General features: G+C 47.6%; 2 protein-coding genes across 2 annotated transcripts; one reads left to right on the top strand and one right to left on the bottom strand.

Moving 5' to 3' along the window:
• The first annotated feature begins 667 nt into the window (after positions 1-667).
• On the top strand, positions 668-13,924 carry LOC148383230 (nuclear distribution protein nudE-like 1-B). Its single transcript, XM_088358177.1, has 8 exons — positions 668-1,753; positions 2,146-2,299; positions 11,553-11,703; positions 12,004-12,189; positions 12,224-12,319; positions 12,433-12,524; positions 12,612-12,745; positions 12,820-13,924. Exons 1-8 carry the CDS (start codon positions 1,668-1,670, stop codon positions 12,896-12,898), a joined length of 978 nt encoding a protein of 325 aa, XP_088214303.1. The 5' UTR covers positions 668-1,667; the 3' UTR covers positions 12,899-13,924.
• On the bottom strand, positions 13,619-18,580 carry LOC148383229 (medium-chain acyl-CoA ligase ACSF2, mitochondrial-like). Its single transcript, XM_088357846.1, has 16 exons — positions 18,393-18,580; positions 17,150-17,345; positions 16,754-16,882; positions 16,356-16,409; positions 16,159-16,277; positions 15,892-16,054; positions 15,723-15,818; positions 15,480-15,631; positions 15,271-15,362; positions 15,105-15,181; positions 14,926-15,033; positions 14,647-14,798; positions 14,221-14,362; positions 14,040-14,150; positions 13,903-13,971; positions 13,619-13,812 (listed from the first exon to the last, which is right to left on the bottom strand). The coding sequence occupies exons 1-16, from the start codon at positions 18,503-18,505 to the stop codon at positions 13,762-13,764; spliced, it is 1,824 nt and encodes a 607-aa protein (XP_088213972.1). The 5' UTR covers positions 18,506-18,580; the 3' UTR covers positions 13,619-13,761.
• Positions 18,581-18,694: the final 114 nt, after the last annotated feature.

Here is an 18,694-nt window from a genome sequence, read left to right as displayed (position 1 = left end):
CGACGGCGCGCTACGGTTGCGCGTTCGGCAGTGCGCTGCAGTTGCGCGTTCGGCGGTGCGCTGCAGTTGCGCTATCGGACAAAAATGCGCAAATGAAATAATGCTTTAAAAAGGCGTTTTTTTGGGGGGGGGCACGGATAGATTTTTTTTCCATTATTTGCAAAGGGAAAACACGATTCGGAATTCGAACGATTCACTTCTCGAACAGCCTTCTGAAACGGATTGTGTTCGAAAACCGAGGCTCCACTGTATAAGTAAATAGTAAATCTACATTGGCAACTCGGTGGTGCACTGGGTAGCACGAGCCAGGCCAGAGGAGATAGAGCGCGTGTCCGCAATCGGCCGCCAACGGCGTTTAGATGTTACGAGCCGCCCAAAGGAGATAGCGAGTCGACAGCCTTTTGTCATGAACAGGTGCCATTCGCCCTCCTTTGGAGCCACCTTCGGAGTAGTTCGTTCACTGTTGGACCGCAAGAATTCTTTCCGTCTTTCTTGAGTCGCGGTTTTACCGACTTCGGCTGAAGGGTTTCCTTCAGAATTTCTCTTTGCGTTCTCCCGTCTAGTTTCGAAACGCAAACGTCTTCCTCCGTAACGGTCAGACGCTTGCGGCGAAATTTAGAGGGCTTGTCATGGGTGCCTGGATCGTCCCTTTGCACGTAGGTCGAAATATAAAATGGGCCCTGGCGAATAGAGATTTCCTCGTGATCATTCCACGCAGTTGCATTCGGCTCATGACGTGAGTGACCGACGTGCTCACCTACTTGTCGGATGACGCGCGCACATGCGGCTCAGGTGACCGACGCGTTCACCTTCTTCTCGGATGACGCGCGCACATGCAGGATGCGGCTCAGGCTCAGAGGCTTTTCAACACCGCTGAAAGGTCAATGTTGAGCAATTTCGATGAAGCAGGAGGCTGCGTACAAATGTTGCGTCAGGGCCGTTTTAAGCACTACTCGCGTCATAAATTCAGGTCTGAGTCGGATTTTCTCCTTTTTCGTTTTGATTAAGAATTATTTCACCATGCTTGCTCATTGATGGTCGTTTTTTGAGGAGTAGCGCTGCCCTTCGTCACAGCTTTCATCTGGATTGCCATGGAAACAGCAGCAGCAGCAATGTATTGCCTCTTGGTTTTAATTTTCTCTCAACTCACTGTGTTTTCGAACTCCCTGTCCGGTTTCTTGGCAAGAGCAATGTGAGTCAAAAGTGATGGCGACATCTGTTAGCAATGTTTCAATGGGAGAGGCCATACACCCAGAGTGGGAGGAGGGCCATTTTTCCCCCCTAAGTCCTCCGAGGGGCTGTATTCAAACGTATGACCAATGAAAATGTGTTCATCATGAAGATGGGTGCGCACAGGGCTTCCCCCCCACACACATGTGATTTCGTTTTAATGGTGGTTTTAGAGACTGGAGTTTCTGGGATTTGGAATCGGAAAATTGAAAATGACTTTAGTAATTATTAGGCTAACAATCGATTCAATGACAGTGTTGTCGGGCAAATATTGATTAATTATGATTATAATTATTATAAAATGGCTCGTTAGTGAATGCTGCTTCCCCGTTCGCATGCAAAAATAACGAGCGTTGTGAAATAGCTATCAGCAAAAAGGAGGCCGACTTTGCACACTCACTAACGTCTCTGGCCCCCCGCCCTCAGGAAGTCGTGCCATGGACACAGAGATGATTCCCAAGTTTTCCACAAAGGACGAAGAAGTCGATTACTGGAAGTCCCGAGCTCTGAAGTATAAGAAAAGGTAGGAGCTGCACTCTGTCACGTGGACTGACACCTTTGCTGCCGATTGTTTGCCGCGAAGCGGCTGCTCAAGACACCGCTCGATTCTTTGCTTAGACTTTGAGGCCACTGGCATCCTTGACTGGGAAAATGCATTTGCTCCCTTTTTGGGAAGCAAAAGGGACCAACTGACCCCAAGCAAAAGTTGCCCACAACGTGCTTTTTTTATCTGCTGCCGCGCAGAAATATTTGGCCGTTTCAGGCGCGTGACGAGGCAAGCTCCAGAACACGTGGCCAGAACACACCGGCGCCCCCGAGGCCTCTAGGGCGGGACAAAATTCACTCTTGCAGAATTGACAGCGAGCGAGTGGTTATGTTACAGTCGATGTGCATTTGTTTGCGCCTGCTGCTCAGCTCCCATGACGCTCAGGAGGAGCTGCGGGAGTTCCGGGACGGCAGCCGAGAGCTGGAGGCTGAGCTGGAGGCACAGCTGTGCCAGGCGGAGCGCCGCCTGCGCAACCTGCTCAGCCAGAACGAGCGACTGAAGAACGAGGCGGACGGCCTCAAGGTAACCTTGCATCTCCTTGGGCATTCAACCAGCACCCGCAATAGCTTGCGCAATAGCTTGCGCAATAGCTTGTGCAATAGCTCTTAGTGAATTTGAGCCCACGGTCGGACCGCTTGACCGGTCAACGCATTAGGACCTGCTCATTGCCTTTCAATGGAGCTGCAGTCAAAGCAAGTCAAAGCTTTATCTCTGTCACGACAGCTTTCCTTAGTATGTGCTGTCATCATATGCATACGCACACTCTACAAAATACTACCGCTTCTGTTAGAGATTTGCTCACTCAAACAATATTTTGCATGAACCACACGGGAGACAAGCAAGTTCTTTTAGACACCTGCAGGTGGAGAGTTCACTCACTCCAGAATGAAGTCTGAACCCTCGTTCCTGCGATGGGATATTTATTAAGAGAAACAGAGTGGGGGTTTGGGTACACTGGCTAAAGCCCTTGTCCTCTAGTCTAAACATGTCAGGGGATGTTTTACGACCTTGTGATAAGGAGGACAAGGTAAGGTATTTATTACCTGTTGCATTCCAACATAATCCTATGATAAAGATAACCTGGAAAACCCTAACATCTCCCTCCTGATTTATCATATGAGTATGTTACCCCAAACAACAAAGACAAGTAAAAAAAACATATATACGTATAATGAAGAAAGTAGAATGGTAAAAATAAAAACAACAAACAATGATAGCAACACCTTCTAGTGAAGATGAGGCATTACCTCAATACCCCAAATCAAACTTATTGTGTAAGCGAAAAACCTGCTGGCCAGATGTTATTAGCAGGAAAATTCTTACACGGCCCCGTTGCCACAGGCGACCAGAATGCTATCAATAATAAAAAAAATAAAAAAGAAAAACACAGAAACAGTACATCATTGTATCCATCACTTGCGAAGCATTTTCGATGGTCAAATCATCAAGTTTCTGTAAAACATGCTCAACAGAACAGCATCTACGCAATCCACGTTTCATTATCGTCATCACATCCGTCATCTCTAAGAAGTTGTATATGAACCTGGGCTACAGTAGAGGACACAAACTTCGACACAGCAGACTTCAAACATGGGATAACGCAGGTCGTAAACAAGCACAACACCACCAGCACAACAAGTACAGGAGACAGCAATTTCAACAGCAGTTGCCACCAGTTGCCAGAGAATAGCCATGAAAAGAAATCAAACTGATGTGGGACCTTGTCTTTAGACATGGCCTGCTGTAAGTTCTTCAGCGAATTCATGGCGTCGTTTATGTGGGTGTCATTTTCTCCTGGTATGTATGTGCAACAGCAAGTCCCAATGATGTGGCACACACCACCTTGTGCTGCCGTCAACAAGTCCAGAACCATCCTGTTTTGCAAGACCATCAGTCTAATAGTCTGAATCTCTCTATTTTGTCCATCGTTGACTTGCAGTGAGAGATTCACAAAGGATTGAAAACGATAGTTCAGTGTCTCGATGAAGAGCGATAGTTTCCCAACCCCAATCTGAGGAAAGAGCGCAAGGACAACTTTGTCTCCGACGGACCATACTTTATGGTCATCTGGAACGTTCGCACCCCAGACAGGGTCATGAGGGTCAAAGGTTGCAACTGCCCTGCGTCGACGTCCAGTGGAGTTATGTGCTCCTGTCAACAAATGGTGTCGTATCCTGTAGGTGTGGTCTGTCACCCACACTGGTGCACACACTCCTGTCCAGTTGGCGGGCAGCATCGGATAAACCTTGTGACCACAAAGCCACCACCCATTCTGTATGAAGTATGTTCCATTCGATGGTGTAGCCATGTTGGTGGGAGAGCCCTCACCACCTGAAATGGCTCTCTTATCTTGACACTCATCGATGATGTCCAGAGCTCCCATCCAGTTTCCTCCTGGAGAGCAGTCGTCGCTAATGCAGACGTGGGTCTTGTTACCTTGGATGTAACATGTGTAATTCACTCCAGCTGGTCTCTCTGTGTAGGCCACTTGTGGTATTGTTCGTCCTTTAACAGTCACATTGAGATTTGTCCAGAATAGCTGATCACAGGCACCGTCAGCAAGCCCAGGGCGGTAAGGGTCGGCATCCTTGACTGCGACGGCACGGTGCTGATATCCAACTCCTCCCATGGATGCCATACATTTTGCTTCAGTGACATTCATTGCTCTGGCCTCCAAGCGAACTTGCGTGGAGGAAGGGGGGAGTTTCGAACACACATAGCATCCCTCCTGTGTGTGAGCTCTCACAGTGAACCTGACATACCGGTACCAAGTGTTGGTTTCGTATGGGTTTCTGGGGTCCCATGACCAGTCCTCAAAGTTCTCATCATGTGACCATCGTTTACCACGGGCAACATTGTCATTTGGTCTGTTCAGATGAGTCAATAGACCATAGCACGCTCCAACCACAACGCAGCAGAGGATCCATCTGGCATATGGAGCCCCGTTGCTACTAGGATGGCAGAGACACCGGGACATCCCCTCGCCTAGCGGAGTGGGGATCGATGGATTCTTCACCAACATTGAGACGCCTCACCCTAAACGATGAAGCCCCTTTGTAGTTAGCCTTCCCCACCACTCCGAATTAGGGGTCCAGCACTCTCTGCAACTTGCAGTGGCTGAGGTGAATCCAACTGGGCCGTTGAGAAATTTTAATCGCCGTGGGAGTAGCAAGCAAAACTTGAAACGGTCCCTCCCACCGTGGGCTGGCCCAGTTCTTTCTTTTGATGACCTTGATGTAGACCCAGTCTCCTGGATTGATGGGCTTGTCCACCTGTGAGGGAGAGAGATCAGGCGGCAGTAAATTTGCATTTGACACATCTTTCAGTTTGAGCGTCCTGATAAGATAATCTGCCAAGGTCTGTTCTTCATCTGCTTTTTGCAAATCTGCAGGGAACACTGGTAGTCTATATGGTCTCCCATGTATGATTTCAAAAGGTGTTAGTCCTTCTGAAGTGGGAGTAATTCTCATATAGAGCTTCACTAAGTCGAGGCACTCTGGCCAAGGTCTGCCTGTCGTTTCCATGCATTTTTTCAACCTGCTTTTGATGGTAAAATTTGCCCGTTCAACCAGGCCTGCGCTCGAAGGATGCCAAGCACAGTGTTTTTTTAACGTTATTCCAAGGTGTACAGCCATGTTCTGCACAACTTGGTTCACAAAGTGTGGACCATTGTCACTGTAAATGGTCTGGGGGATGCCATGAGTTGGTATGATGGTTTTGCAGATGGCTTTTGCCACTGTTAAGGCATCTGCACGTTTAGATGGAACTATTTCCACCCATTTGGAAAATGCATCAATCATCACTAGGCAGTATTTGTGAGGTCCACTTTGTGTGAGTTCAATAAAATCCATATGCATGATTTGAAATGGATAAGAGGGTTTTGGAAATGAGCCTCTCTTAGGTCTCATGTTTCCTTGTGGATTATGTTTCACACAAACAGGACATGCTTTACAAAAATTTTTTAAGTAAGCATCTAAACCAAAGGTAGTGAATTGTTGATCTATGATGGTCTTCATCCCTCCTGTCGACACATGGCAAAACCCATGTGTCGCAAGCGCTGCTGCCTTAAAAAGTGATTATGGTAAAACAGGTTTGTCACTGATGCGGTGGATATTATCTGTATCCACAATTGCACCTTTTGTCGTCCACATTCGTTTCTCCACCATTGGAGCATTGCCCTGCATATCTGCCAGTATAGTCTTATCTATGAGTTGTGTGTCCTCTGAACCCATTAAAAAAAAATCATGGCCATGTCTCCCTGCAGCTGCTTCTTTTGCAATTTTGTCTGCTAATCTGTTTCCATTTGAGACTTCATCTCTGCCTGTGGTGTGAGCAGCACATTTACACACAGCTTGTTTAGCAGGTAACAGAATGGCCTGCAACAAGTCTTTTAACAAGGAGGCATGGGTAACCGGCTTACCGGTCGATGTTGTCATCCCTCTGCGCTCCCATTGTTTCGCAAAATAGAACAGAGTAGAAAACGCATACTGACTGTCTGTGTATACAGTGACTTCCTTATCTTCCGCTAATTGACAAGCTCTTGTTAGAGCAATCAGCTCAGCAGCCTGTGCTGACCTGGTGTATGGAAGCTTCTCTGCTTCAACAATCTGGTTTGGCAATTTCACAATTGCATAACCACTTTGATTGTTTCCTTTAGGATCCTTTGAACATGATCCATCCACAAACCACTTTTCCCCTTTATCAAGCGGCGTGTCACTTAAATCTTCTCTGGGCAGCTGTAGATGTTCTGTAGCATCCAAACAGTTATGTGGTGTCCCATCCCCTGGCAACGGAATCAACGTTGCTGGGTTTAGGACTGTGCACCTCTTTATCACGATGTGTGGTTCTGACAGAAGTATAGCAGTGTAGGACAGATGTCTGGCTGGTGACAAAAAGTTCATTTTGCTTTGCAGCAGCAACACATCTACAGCATGTGGAACTAGCAGCTCCATTTTGTGAAAGAGCACCACATCTGCAGATTGTCTCACTGCAAGCGCTGCCGCGCATACTGCTTGAACACAGTCTGGCAAAGACAGAGCCACTGGATCCAGTTTTTTTGAATAGAATGCAATCGGTCTTAGTTTGTTGCCATGACCCTGCAGCAACACTGAGGTCATAAAACCATTCCTGCAGTCTGCTGTTTGCACAAAGGTTTTATTGTAGTCTGGCAAGATAAGAGTTGTGGTTTCTACCAGAGCCTGTTTCAGCACTACAAAAGCATCATCCGCTGCTGGTGTCCACATGATTTTTTCTGTCATTGTCATGGGAACTCCATGCACAATATCCAGCAGCGGTTGTGTTTTCTCCGCATAATGTGGGATCCATGCTCTGCAGTAATTGCAGAGCCCCAAAAATGACATCATTTGTTTTTTTGTTTCAGGTTTCGGTGCATCTGAAATAATCTGCTTTCTGGTACTTTGTATCTGTCTTCCAGAAGCCGACAAAGTGTGACCTAAATAGTTCACTTCCTGTCGGACCCATTGTAACTTATTTTTGTTCACTTTATTCCCTGTTTTGCAGAGATAGTGTAACAATGCTAAGGAGTCTGCCTTGCAAGCAGCTTCAGTTTCAGAGGCTACCAGGAGATCATCTACATAAACTAGAAGTTGGCTTTTGTTTGACATCTGAAAATCAGCCAAACAGGCCATGATAGCTTGAGTGAAAATAGTTGGACTATCAGCAAATCCTTGTGGCAATCTGGTGTATGTATAGCTTTGTCCTTTAAAGGTAAAAGCGAACCAAAACTGTGAGTCTGGGTGAATTGGCACTGAGAAAAATGCATTGCTGAGATCAATTACTGTGAAAAACTTCTGATTAGGTTTCAAAGTGTTCAGAAGTGTGTGTGGGTCAGGCACATTGGGTGCTCTTGTTTGCACTGCATCATTTACTGCTCGTAGATCTTGTATCATTCGCCAATTAATTTTGTCGGCCTTTTGGACTGGAAAAATGGGAGTGTTGCAAGGAGAATCCGAGCATTCCCTAATGATTCCTCCTGCCAAAAGATCATTTATAACAGGGGCAATCCCATTTATTGCCTCCTGTTTTAAAGGATATTGCTTAACTCTCGGACGCCACTCTGATCTTGGTTTGATCTGTACTGGGGAAATGGATTTTAAAAGTCCTACATCAGATGGGCCCTTGGTCCACAGTTTTTCAGGAAGCCCAGCCAATTCCCCCTCCTCCTTTTCATTCAAACAAATGTCAACTAGTCAGGGAAGCGCACAAGGGCCTGCTCTGCCTACAGCTACTTCACACACTGTTTGCTTCCACACGTCACAACTGGTACTGTAGCTCCACCCATCACCTTTGTCCTCATAATCAGTCACAGATCCAGCAAGTTTAATTCGGGAACCCACATCTGCCCACGTTATACTGTGAGGTTTAAACAATGAGATGTGGGGTACAGCCGACAATTTGTATCTGTCTTTCTGAGGAGCGGGCAAGAGTACAGCAGCAACCGCAAATGACCTGCGATCAGTGTACAGAGCAGTGATTGTTAAAGTTACTTCTGTGTCACTGAGAAAACTTCCAATATAGTCATCTTGTGGATCAGTGAGAATATTCATGGTGACATGTAATTCAGTACAAGTCATTTCTGATTCAGGTTGGGACAATTGTTTTCGAGCTTCACTCAGCAATCTGCTTGGGAGTTTAGGATTTCGTTCAGGAGGGATGGCATAGGAGCAGCAAATCTGTTCACCTGCTTGTGCAGCATATGAGTCCACATCTCTCACTCTACATGCTCGCATGCCATCCTTTACTGGGATTATTGCAATTCCCAACCGAGTCATCAGATCTCGTCCCAGCAGGTTTATGGGACATTTTGGAGATAGGACAATCGAAACTGAAACCATGCTTCCAGTTTCCTTATCTCTCACTTCAACTGGATTAGAGATACTCTCCTTGTGTACCTGCCCATCAGCAGATTTCACCCAAATAGTATTTTGGGAGGCTTTTAGATTTGGGACTTTAGTTTTTATCACGGTTTTACAAGCCCCGGTATCACACAAAAACTCGACATCACTGCCTCCAATGTTTAGAGTAACATGTGGTTTTTCTTTTAATGCACTCAGAATGTCCCATGCTGTATGGACATCTACTATTTCTTCCTCTATAGGAGCACCAGAGGTCAAAGGGGGGGGGTCTAGTCATGCTGAGAATTTGGCCTTTCCTCTGCCCCTTCCTGCACCCTTTGATTGATATTGCTTTGCAGAACGACACACTCTTGCAAAGTGTCCTCGTTTCCCACAGTTCCAACAGTTGTCAGTATCTCGTGGGGGTTTTGAATTATATGGCGGCCTGTGACCTTGTTGGCCTCTACCTCTTCCTCTGCCTTGCTGGGACCCTTGGAAGAAGACTGTTGTATCTTCATCTAGTTCATCATCATCATTATCTAGATGAAATACATCAGAACTTTTGCCTTTTTTGATCACTTTTTCAGCATGTCTGGCCCATTGCATAGTTGTTGTCACACTTGCAACGTCCACTTCCACCAAATGTTTCCTCACCCAGTTGCCTATTTCAGGGCGGAAATTAGTGAGGAGCGCGTTTTTAAGCTGTTGTTGATAAGCACTCTCAGCTGCATCATTGAATGGGATGCCACTATGCACCCTGAATTCTTTTTCAAATCTCAAACGAAAATCATCAGTATCTTCGCCAGGCTTCTGTTTTATTCCTGCCAAATGACCATAATTCGCTCGTCTTTGAAATATAGTTCGCACTCTTTGCACAAGACCATTCCATTGTGCTGCATACTCCCCTCCCAATTGATTTTCCTCAATGGGATAGGGAAAAGGCCCTTGATTATTTCTACCTGTATAATTTCCTCTAACCTTCGCCCAGTCTTTTCCCAAGGAGGACATTGCAGCTTCTCCTGCCTCATGTCCATTCAGTCTATAGGAATGTATAATTCCAGCCATGTCCTCTGCCCATTTATCTGGGTCTTCAGCAACAGGGGTAACCCCTTCAACTGCTTTTCTTGCCTCTTCCAAAGTCCATGGCCGGAAAACATATGTATGTGGGAGTTGGCCTTCCCCTACATTAGGGTTTGGCACCTGTATCATTGGGCATACATCAACCTTGTCTAAATTTTGAGAAAATCTAGCAGCAGTGGTCAAACTTCTTGTTTGTACAGGACTCCTACTAATGTGACCCTGACTTCTTTTGCTGTTATATGGGGGGGGCTGCAGGTTTGTTAAGCTTGGATACAAGTTTTGTGTACGAGCGGAAGGCCCCTCTTGCTCCTCTGCTTGAGCTTCGGCTGGAGCCGTGGCCGCGGCAGTGCGCCTGCGCACTGTGGCCTCATTGTCTTCCGGCCTGACAAACATAGTCTCAGCCTCATCACCTTTCATCTTTCTATCTTTTGTCTTTTGGATTTGTTCTTTTCTCTCTTGTGAAGCTTTTAACCACATTTTAGCACAATCCAATTCTCTCTCTTTTCTTTTCTTTTTCAGTCCATTTTTCTTTTTATCCACACTCTCTTCCAAAACATCAACTACTATCTTCCACACTTCAACTCTCAACTTCCCTTCTACTCCATACTTTTTCTTCCACTTTGGCATATATTGCATACAATTAAGAAATCTACTCGCCATGTACTTCTCATCTCCGTCAAGAGGTAGAGATTTACCGTTTTTATTTCCCATATTAATTCTAGTAGTTTTAGGTTATACAATTTATTTATTTTTTTTCAAAAATATTATTATTATTATTATTTATTTATTTATTTATTTATTTGAGGATCCTCAATGCAGGTTTAAATTGACCTTTCAACAAATTACTAGCCTGTATTATTGCCGTGGATCAATACTAGAACTGCTATTTAGTCAATTTATCCTACCAGTCACACACTCAATCACACAAGTTCCAGCGCTTTTTTAGGCCTCATAGCTCGGACAAACCAAAGCCGTATCTCATAGCTCGGACAAACCAAAGCCGTATCTCATAGCTCGGACAAACCAAAGCCGTATCTCATAGCTCGGACAAACCAAAGCCGTATCTCATAGCTCGGACAAACCAAAGCCGTATCTCATAGCTCGGACAAACCAAAGCCGTATCTCTTGTGCACCTCTACGTGTTACGCGTTTAACAACACAACACAACTTCAGGCTTTTAACTTACTTGTCTCCTGGTTCGTTGCACTGCCGGGTCCCGTCAATCCACCTCTGTCAGACGAAGGCAGACCTAAGATGCTGGCCCAGTGAAGAATTTCCTTCCCAGGTCTTTCTTTACCAGGTCCGGCTAGTGGACGCTGGCCCGTCGACGGTGTGCAGCGCGTCGTCCTCCGTCAGCCAGATGATGGGTATGAGAGATCCCGGGTTTCGGCACCAAAATGTTAGAGATTTGTTCACTCAAACAATATTTTGCATGAACCACATGGGAGACAAGCAAGTTCTTTTAGACACCTGCAGGTGGAGAGTTCACTCACTCCAGAATGAAGTCTGAACCCTCGTTCCTGCGATGGGATATTTATTAAGAGAAACAGAGTGGGGGTTTGGGTACACTGGCTAAAGCCCTTGTCCTCTAGTCTAAACATGTCAGGGGATGTTTTACGACCTTGTGATAAGGAGGACAAGGTAAGGTATTTATTACCTGTTGCATTCCAACATAATCCTATGATAAAGATAACCTGGAAAACCCTAACAGCTTCTACTAAATAACGTGCAAGGAGCCAGGTGAATCCTTGTAAATGACCGATTTTGCCATCACAACCTGCACGATTTCATTGTTGGTGTCTGCCGATGCGCCCTAACCCTTCTTCAACTCGTCTCTCCAGGAAAAGCTGGAGAAGCTGTATGCGCAAAGCTACGAGCAGATCTGCGTGCTGGAGGATGATCTGGGCCGCACGCGCTGCATCAAGGAGCAGCTCCACAAATCTGTGCGCAAGCTGGAGCAGGCCAAAGATGACCTGGAAAGAGCCAAGAGGGATTGTTTGCACTCACGTCGTCACCCACCTCCAGAGAATTTCAGCCTCAAACGCACGCGATAATACGTGCCAAAAATGAGCAAAGGTGAAAATGCCCGGCCGGGTGCCTCCATTCCGACTTTTGCGGGTGACCCTCACCCGAACGGCTAAGACTAGCAATGCTAAGAGAAAACAAAATTTCTTAGCAGGCGCATTGTGACAGTAAGTTAATAACGCTTGAGCAATTATGCTAGCAAATTACAGAAGAGAAAAAAGAACCCACACGACTCAATCATGGTTGAATTTTTTATTCTGAGCAGGGCAACCATTGTGTCCCTGGAGGATTTTGAGGGCCGCCTGAACTGGGCCATCGAGAGAAACGCCTTCCTGGAGAGCGAGCTGGACGAGAAGGAGTCCCTCTTGGTGTCGGTTCAGCGGCTCAAAGACGAACCGCGAGATACCGAGGTGGTCGCCGCCCCAGGAAAAAAAAAACAACAACCGGAGGCCGGTGTTTACCAGCCGCCTCTCGTTCTCCTCTGCAGACCTCCGACAGGAACTGGCGGTGCGCGAGAGTGCCATGGACAAGAAATCGGCGCCCAGCTCACCCACCTCAGACCTGGACCGGGCCCGCTCGGCCGGTGTGTGTGTCTGTATATACGTGTACATATGAGGAAAAAGTATATCTTAAAGTTGTACTCGAGTTCTCCATTCTTATTGGTCTTGTTTTTGTTGCCGTTGGCGCATTGGCCAGCATTGACCGACGACTGCGGTGGCTCGCCTCTCACCCCAACAGCCAGAATCTCCGCCCTCATCATCGTTGGCGATCTGCTCCAGAAAGTCGGGGTGGGTGGCCTTGGTTGTCGGTCCGACGTGAGCAGCCGAAGCTGGAGTGGCCGTTGTGTAATGGCACGGAACCTTTTTGCTCGCCAGACTTTGGAGTCCAAACTGGCCGCCTGCAGGAGCCTGGACAAAGACCAGGCGGCCAGAAAAAGCCTCATCACCAATGGCGCCACCGCCGCCAAGTTCTCGCGCGCCCTGCATATTGCATACTACTTGGACAGAAGGTGAGTGCCTGCCTCCCATCCCTGTACCTCCCAAATAACCTTGGAAATGACTGCAGCATGTTTTCGGCCATCAGCGCCGTAAATGGACTAGAACATGGCTCCCTGACCTCCAGAACTGTTTCCCCGCCGGGTCTGCCACCCCTGAGTGTGTGACGATCGGAGGACACAGGACATTTGTGCACAAGAGACTTGACAACCAGAACGCATCTCTAAATGTTTTGGGGGGGTTTTCAGTTTTGAGTTTCGCTGCATGTGCACGACACCGCGCTTTGCCCAAATGCCAACATGTGGCCCCGCCCTTTTTTGGACACCGTCTCTCCCAACGACAAATGGTCCCGTTGGACCTTGATAGGTCTTCCGTGATTTGCGCAGTTTGTGACTTCGACCCTTGTTGGGATTGTCTTAAACAAAAAGAGCAATGAAAGCTTTGGAGCCAGCCAGCAATGCAGGATTCTCTGGCATGTGGAGGGCTCGCCCCACATGCTCGTCTACACCGGAAGTCAATGTTGATCGCTCCAAGGCCACACCTTTGTATGTGTTTGTGTGTGTGAGTGAGAGAGTGTGTGAGAGAGAGTGAGTGATAGTGTGAGCGCGAGCGCATGATCCTAGAAATTGTCCCTGGGTGCGAATGTGAGAGCCTGTCGGGATGGGCCCCAGTTTCCGCAGGAGCCGCTCCTAGCGCCTTCACCTTTGTTGGACGAGCCAAGCTGTGAGCATCGGCCCCAGCTTCCGCAGGAGTCGCTCCAAGCGTCATCACCTCTGTTGGACTAGTCAAGCCGTGAGCATCGCTCGTCACTTTGAGTCGCAAAACGGTCGCTTCTTCTGGAAATGAACAGGCACGGGTGCTTTGGCCCCTTTTGTTTGTGACGTCTATGCGGAGGAAGGTTTTTATTGATGCTTTCCCGCTTTGTACGTGGAAATGCACTTTGGTTGCATAAATAAAGATGGACGTGATCAGCCAAAGTTCTTTTGTGCACTAGTCAAGCGGTGGCTTCTTTGGGTCCAAAAGCTCAGAATTACAGGCCCAGATGCTTCTCCATGTCAGCCTTTAAGATGTTCTTCTTGATCTTGAAGTAGAGAGTCAGTTAGAAGCTGGGGTCGGGGCTGAAATGGCAGCATTTGAAGCGCCGGGCTGTTTCCTGAGCCCCCGCTCTTACCTTCCCGGAGGCAGTCATGGGGTAGCTGTCCACAAACACCACATAGCGGGGGATTTTGAAGTGGGCGATCTGAGAGAAAAGAGTCGCAGAGTCGAGTCAAGTCCAAAAGGCGCACGCTGTAGGTGGTGTAACGTCACCTGGCCTTTGCAGAAGGTTTGTATCTCGTCCGCCGTACACGTCTGACCTTCCTTGAGCCTGATGCAAGCGCATACCTGCTCACCCAGACGCTCATCTTTCACTCCCACCACCTCGGAGAGAAAGCGCACGTCGACGAACATCTGGCGACAATTTGCAATCTTCCGGGCCATCGGCACGTACCTGCACCTCGTGCACTTTGCCGTTGGTGTAGAGGAACTTCTCAATCTCAGCGGGGTAGATGTTCTCCCCACCTCGGATGATCAAGTCCTTGATGCGGCCCTCAATGGAGCAGTAGCCAAGCGCGTTCAGGCTGGCCACGTCGCTGCGTGCACAAGTGAGGCCTTCGCTAAGACAGGACTGGAAGCTGCACGCGGGCTCCCTCTCGTGGTAGGCAAAACATCCATTCCCTCTCTCAAATGTAAGGATTAAGACCTGTTTTGTTTTTGAACATTGATTTCAGGCTCCTTTGAAACCAATTGTTTCAGTCCTGTTCCTACGTGCTCTGATAACGCTAATCTCTGATTTCACAAATCAAAGCAGTCGGTCTTTTAAGAAGGTGTGGTATTTTTTCCATGCAGGAACCGTGTACGGTCTCGACGCTCTCACCCCGTCCTGTACCAGCGGTCCGGGCCGAGCACCCGGCGGGTTGCGTCGCTCTCATCCCAGTAGCCGTGCATCACGCAGCTGCCCCGGATCAGCAGCTCCCCCGTGGCCCCCAGCGGGACCGTCTCGCCCGTCTCCACGTCCACCACTTTGGCCTGTTTTGACGTGCGACAAATGACTTGCATTAAAAAAATGGGCATGATTTTTTAAGTCTAATTTTTATTGTTTTTTTATTAAACCAGAACGTGACGCGAAGGTTTGCCCCTTGTTTTTTATTTTTACCTCAACGTGGTGCATGATACAGCCGACTGTGTGGAGCTTGAGGCGGTCGTCGTCAAACGGGAAGCCCAAGAAGGTGACGGGGCTGTTCTCGGTGGTGCCGTAGCCGATCTGCCTGACACGCCCGCTGTCATAGAGTGTCGTCGGAGTCTGCGGTTGTACTTTCGAATGTGGCGGCTTACCATGATTTCTTTCATGTTCAGCTTGGCCCTGACGTTGGCCACGAGCTCCGGGGCGCACGGCGATGCCGCCATGATGCCTCCAGCACCATTGCGTATCAACATATGAAATTGCTACCAATGCCGCAACATTGGAATTTTGTCAACTAGCGGTCGCAGCTCGTCTTACCGCCTTCCATTGAGGACAAATCGTACTTTTCCAGATCAGACTGCCCCAGCAGGTCTGTGAACATGGTGGGAGTGCCATAGACGAAATTGCACCTTCAAAGAAAGAAGTCGCAAAAACTGACAAAGAATGTCGCTGTCAGTGCGGTGCCGCGCACATCTTGCTGCCTTTACGGCGCATGAATGAGATAAAGAGGAGACACCGTCTGGTACTTTTCCTTGTGAATGGCCTCCAGGTGGGCTCGGCTGTCATAGGTGGCGGAGGGAAAGACTAGCGTGATGCCGTGCAAGGCCATGCACACACCTCCCAACACCGAACCAAAGCAGTGGTACATGGGCACCTGCATGCATACCCGCACCTGAGGCTAATGGCAAAATGGCACACAGGTCGGTCGGTGCAACGCTCCATCTTGAGCCAGTTGTTGCTCGCCAGATGTTTGGCGGGGTGGCGCTCACCCTCCAGTCATAGCCGGCTCGGAGCCCCACAAAGTAGCCATTGTTGACCACGTTGTGGTGGGACAGGATAACTCCCTTGGGGTCGCCGGTGGTGCCCTGAAAGAAAAGGGGAGGCGAAGTCACGCGGAGGCGGTGAGCCCAATAAACGTGGGCGGTGGGCCGTTCTCACAGAGGTGAACTGAATATTGATGGCATCGTCGCACGACAACTTGCCGTGAAGCTCGCTTAGCCGGCGCCGGTGACAACTCTCAGCCGCTTGGAAAACGTCGTCCGGGTGCAGTGCGCCTGCCTCGCGCCTGTCCGTCACGATCACCACACGCAGGTCTGGCAACCTTACAGGATTATGGTCTAATTTTTATTCTCACTCGTCTCAGTCTGCGGGTAACCTAAACATAAGCAATGAATTCGATGGCAACATGTGTGACTTTTAGGCTACCTGGCGCTGCGCATGGCTCCTGGCGGTGATGTGCTGAGCTCCGGGCAGATCTGCCGCAGCACGTCGCAGAACTTTTGCATCTTAAAGCTGCTGGGACAAACCAGCGCTTTGCACTGCACCTGGAGCGCAATGTGACCGCCAAGTTACTCACTCATGTGACACTTCAACATGTAAGACAAAAAGGGGACAAGAAGAACCTTTCTGAGCGTGAACTCCACTTCCTTGAGCTGATAGGCTGGGTTTAAGGACACCTGCCGGTCGGCCGGGAAAAAAGTGAGGCCACAACATCGAGGACACCCGCCGGCATTGTCTACTAGGTAGCAATTGCAGTTCATGAATGAAGCCAGAACTCTGCGGTGGTTTTAGGCCCTTTCAAAAACATCATCAAGCAGTTTGCCCATGAAATTCCCACGCTACGTTCTCGTGAAGTGGTAACCGCTGTCCGCTAATGCTGAAAGTTCCAAATTTGCATTGAGATCGGAAACACATAAAGGTAGCTGGCGAACGAGCTAGCGAGCGAGTCGCGACACGACGAGCCTCCTCGCCAGAGGTAACAAGCGCAAATGTGAGCTCAATTGCATCCTCTCGGGCCGACCTGAATGATTCCCGCCTTGGCCGAAGCATACTGGAAGAGGATCCATTCGTATGTGTTTGGTCCCCAAAGGCCCAGACGGTCGCCTGGCTGCAGGCCCAGAGCCAGGAGCCCCGCAGCCACCTGGTCCACCTGCACAACATAACGCTGCATAAGTCCCTCCCGTTTGTAAGCCCAATAATCACTAAATTGAATACAAATTCAATATGCAACCTTTAAAGCAGGAAATACAAAACAATGTGTTTTTTTGTTTTTTTACTTTTCCAGCTTAGTAGTGAGAACAGACACACACAGGACGCTCCCCCGCCCATCCACATGAAAAAAGGAGTTGACGACAATTCAGATTTCAGTGTATGACATCTGATGTCAATGGCACTCAAAAGGTTCGGACAGACGTACGTCCTGCTGAAAGCGCTCAAAGGTTTTCCTGATGCCGTCCTGCAGGAAAACTACGGCTTCACGCTGCGGCCAACGTCGGGCGGCGGCCTCCAGGCACTGTCCCATCGTCAGGGAGAGCAGCGAGACGGCTGACGTGCCGTGCACGTAGCTGCTGCTCAGAGACGGTCGACAAGGAGGACCGTCCACGTGCAGCCGCCTGCGCACATTAAAGCAACGCCGCCTGGAGTCAGCGATTGGAACCACGTTTGCCTTTGGTGCGCTCGCATCATCTGATTAGCCGACCATCAGTACGTGAAAAAAATTGCAGTAGTGATTTGGAATCATTTGGATGGTACATGGACATTTTTAGGGTTTCAAAGTAGGGTTTAAAACTAGGGTAGGGTTTCAAAATTGGTCATGTCAATTACAAGCCTTACCATGAATAGTCTTTTTTTTTTAATTAAAAAAAAAAGCCTTACTATACATGTTAATTTTTTTTGTTAAAAAAGCCTTACTATACATGGCCTTTTTTGTTAGAAAAAAAAGCCCTCCTATCCATGGTCATTTTCTTCAAGAAAAAAAAAACATTTTTATAAGAAAAAAGGCATTTCTTTATCCTGATTGGTCAAAGCAAGATTTGATCTTACGCAGACTGCATATGTGAGGCAAGTGTACCCCTAAACCACAAGTATCCAGAGTTCTCATTAAAATAAAAGCCTTATGGTCATTTCTTTTTCTTTTCTTTTTACAACATAAAAAGCCTTTCTATCCATGGTCATATTTTTAAGAAAAACCAAAGCCTAACAAAGACTACATGGTCATTTTTTTAAGAAAAAAAGCCTTACTATACAAGGTAATTTTTTTCTTTTTTAAAAGTCTTACTTTTAAGGTAATTTTTTAAAAGAAAAAAAAAACATCTTTTTTTAAGAAAGAACAGTAATGTAAGGGGGGAAAAAGGCATTTCCTTATCCTGTTTGGTCAAAAATAAGAGTTGATGCCATGCAATCAACATACAAGTCAGGCAAGTATACCCTGAGACTACAAGTATCCAGTGTTTTCACCATGTTAAAATAAAAGCCTTATGGTTATTAAAACAAAACGATTTTTATTTTCTAGGTAATTTAAAAAAAAAAAAAAACTTTTTTTTTTCTTTTTTTATAGAAACAAATGATTAAGATCCCGGCATGAATTGGCCTAAATGAGCTCTTCTGAAAAATCCCTGGAAGACAGTTTTGGAAAGAACAAGGGCGAGCCCCCAACTTACCGACCCCACTGGAGCCAGCTCGACCTCCACACCATTCTGCGTTCAAGTCCATCAACAAATTTGACACTGGTAGTGCATTGCGACAAAGAACGGAGTGCAAGGAGCGAGGACATTACTTCCAGCCAAGGCAACACTGACAGTGAGAGAAACGTTAGCACTTCAGGCCAAAACTGTGCACAGAGTTAATCGCCAGGTGTAATCTTTAACCAAACAGAGTGACGGGCATCAACCTCTTGTAGTGGTCCAAAGTGCAGCCTGAGGTTGGAAATGAAAACAGATTGAAGCGCTTCAAAAAGGACAAC

This window comes from Syngnathus floridae, chromosome 17 (assembly GCF_059516105.1).
Source record: "Syngnathus floridae isolate MCC-2025c chromosome 17, RoL_Sflo_1.0, whole genome shotgun sequence".
Taxonomy (NCBI): domain Eukaryota; kingdom Metazoa; phylum Chordata; class Actinopteri; order Syngnathiformes; family Syngnathidae; genus Syngnathus; species Syngnathus floridae.
The sequence above is the reverse complement of the archived record's forward strand: the minus strand, read 5'-3'. Positions and strand labels throughout refer to the sequence as shown.

Coding starts and splice junctions, on each gene's coding strand:
- LOC148383229 (XM_088357846.1), bottom strand. CDS start 18,505: ATGTCCTCGCTCCTTGCACTCCGTTCTTTGTCGCAATGCACTACCAGT. Junction 17,346..18,392: donor AGCTGGCTCCAGTGGGGTCG/GTAAGTTGGGGG, acceptor TAATGTGCGCAG/GCGGCTGCACGTGGACGGTC. Junction 14,363..14,646: donor GACCGCTGGTACAGGACGGG/GTGAGAGCGTCG, acceptor TTGTGCACGCAG/CGACGTGGCCAGCCTGAACG.
- LOC148383230 (XM_088358177.1), top strand. CDS start 1,668: ATGGACACAGAGATGATTCCCAAGTTTTCCACAAAGGACGAAGAAGTC. Junction 11,704..12,003: donor CCTGGAAAGAGCCAAGAGGG/ATTGTTTGCACT, acceptor TTCTGAGCAGGG/CAACCATTGTGTCCCTGGAG. Junction 12,525..12,611: donor ATCTGCTCCAGAAAGTCGGG/GTGGGTGGCCTT, acceptor TTTGCTCGCCAG/ACTTTGGAGTCCAAACTGGC.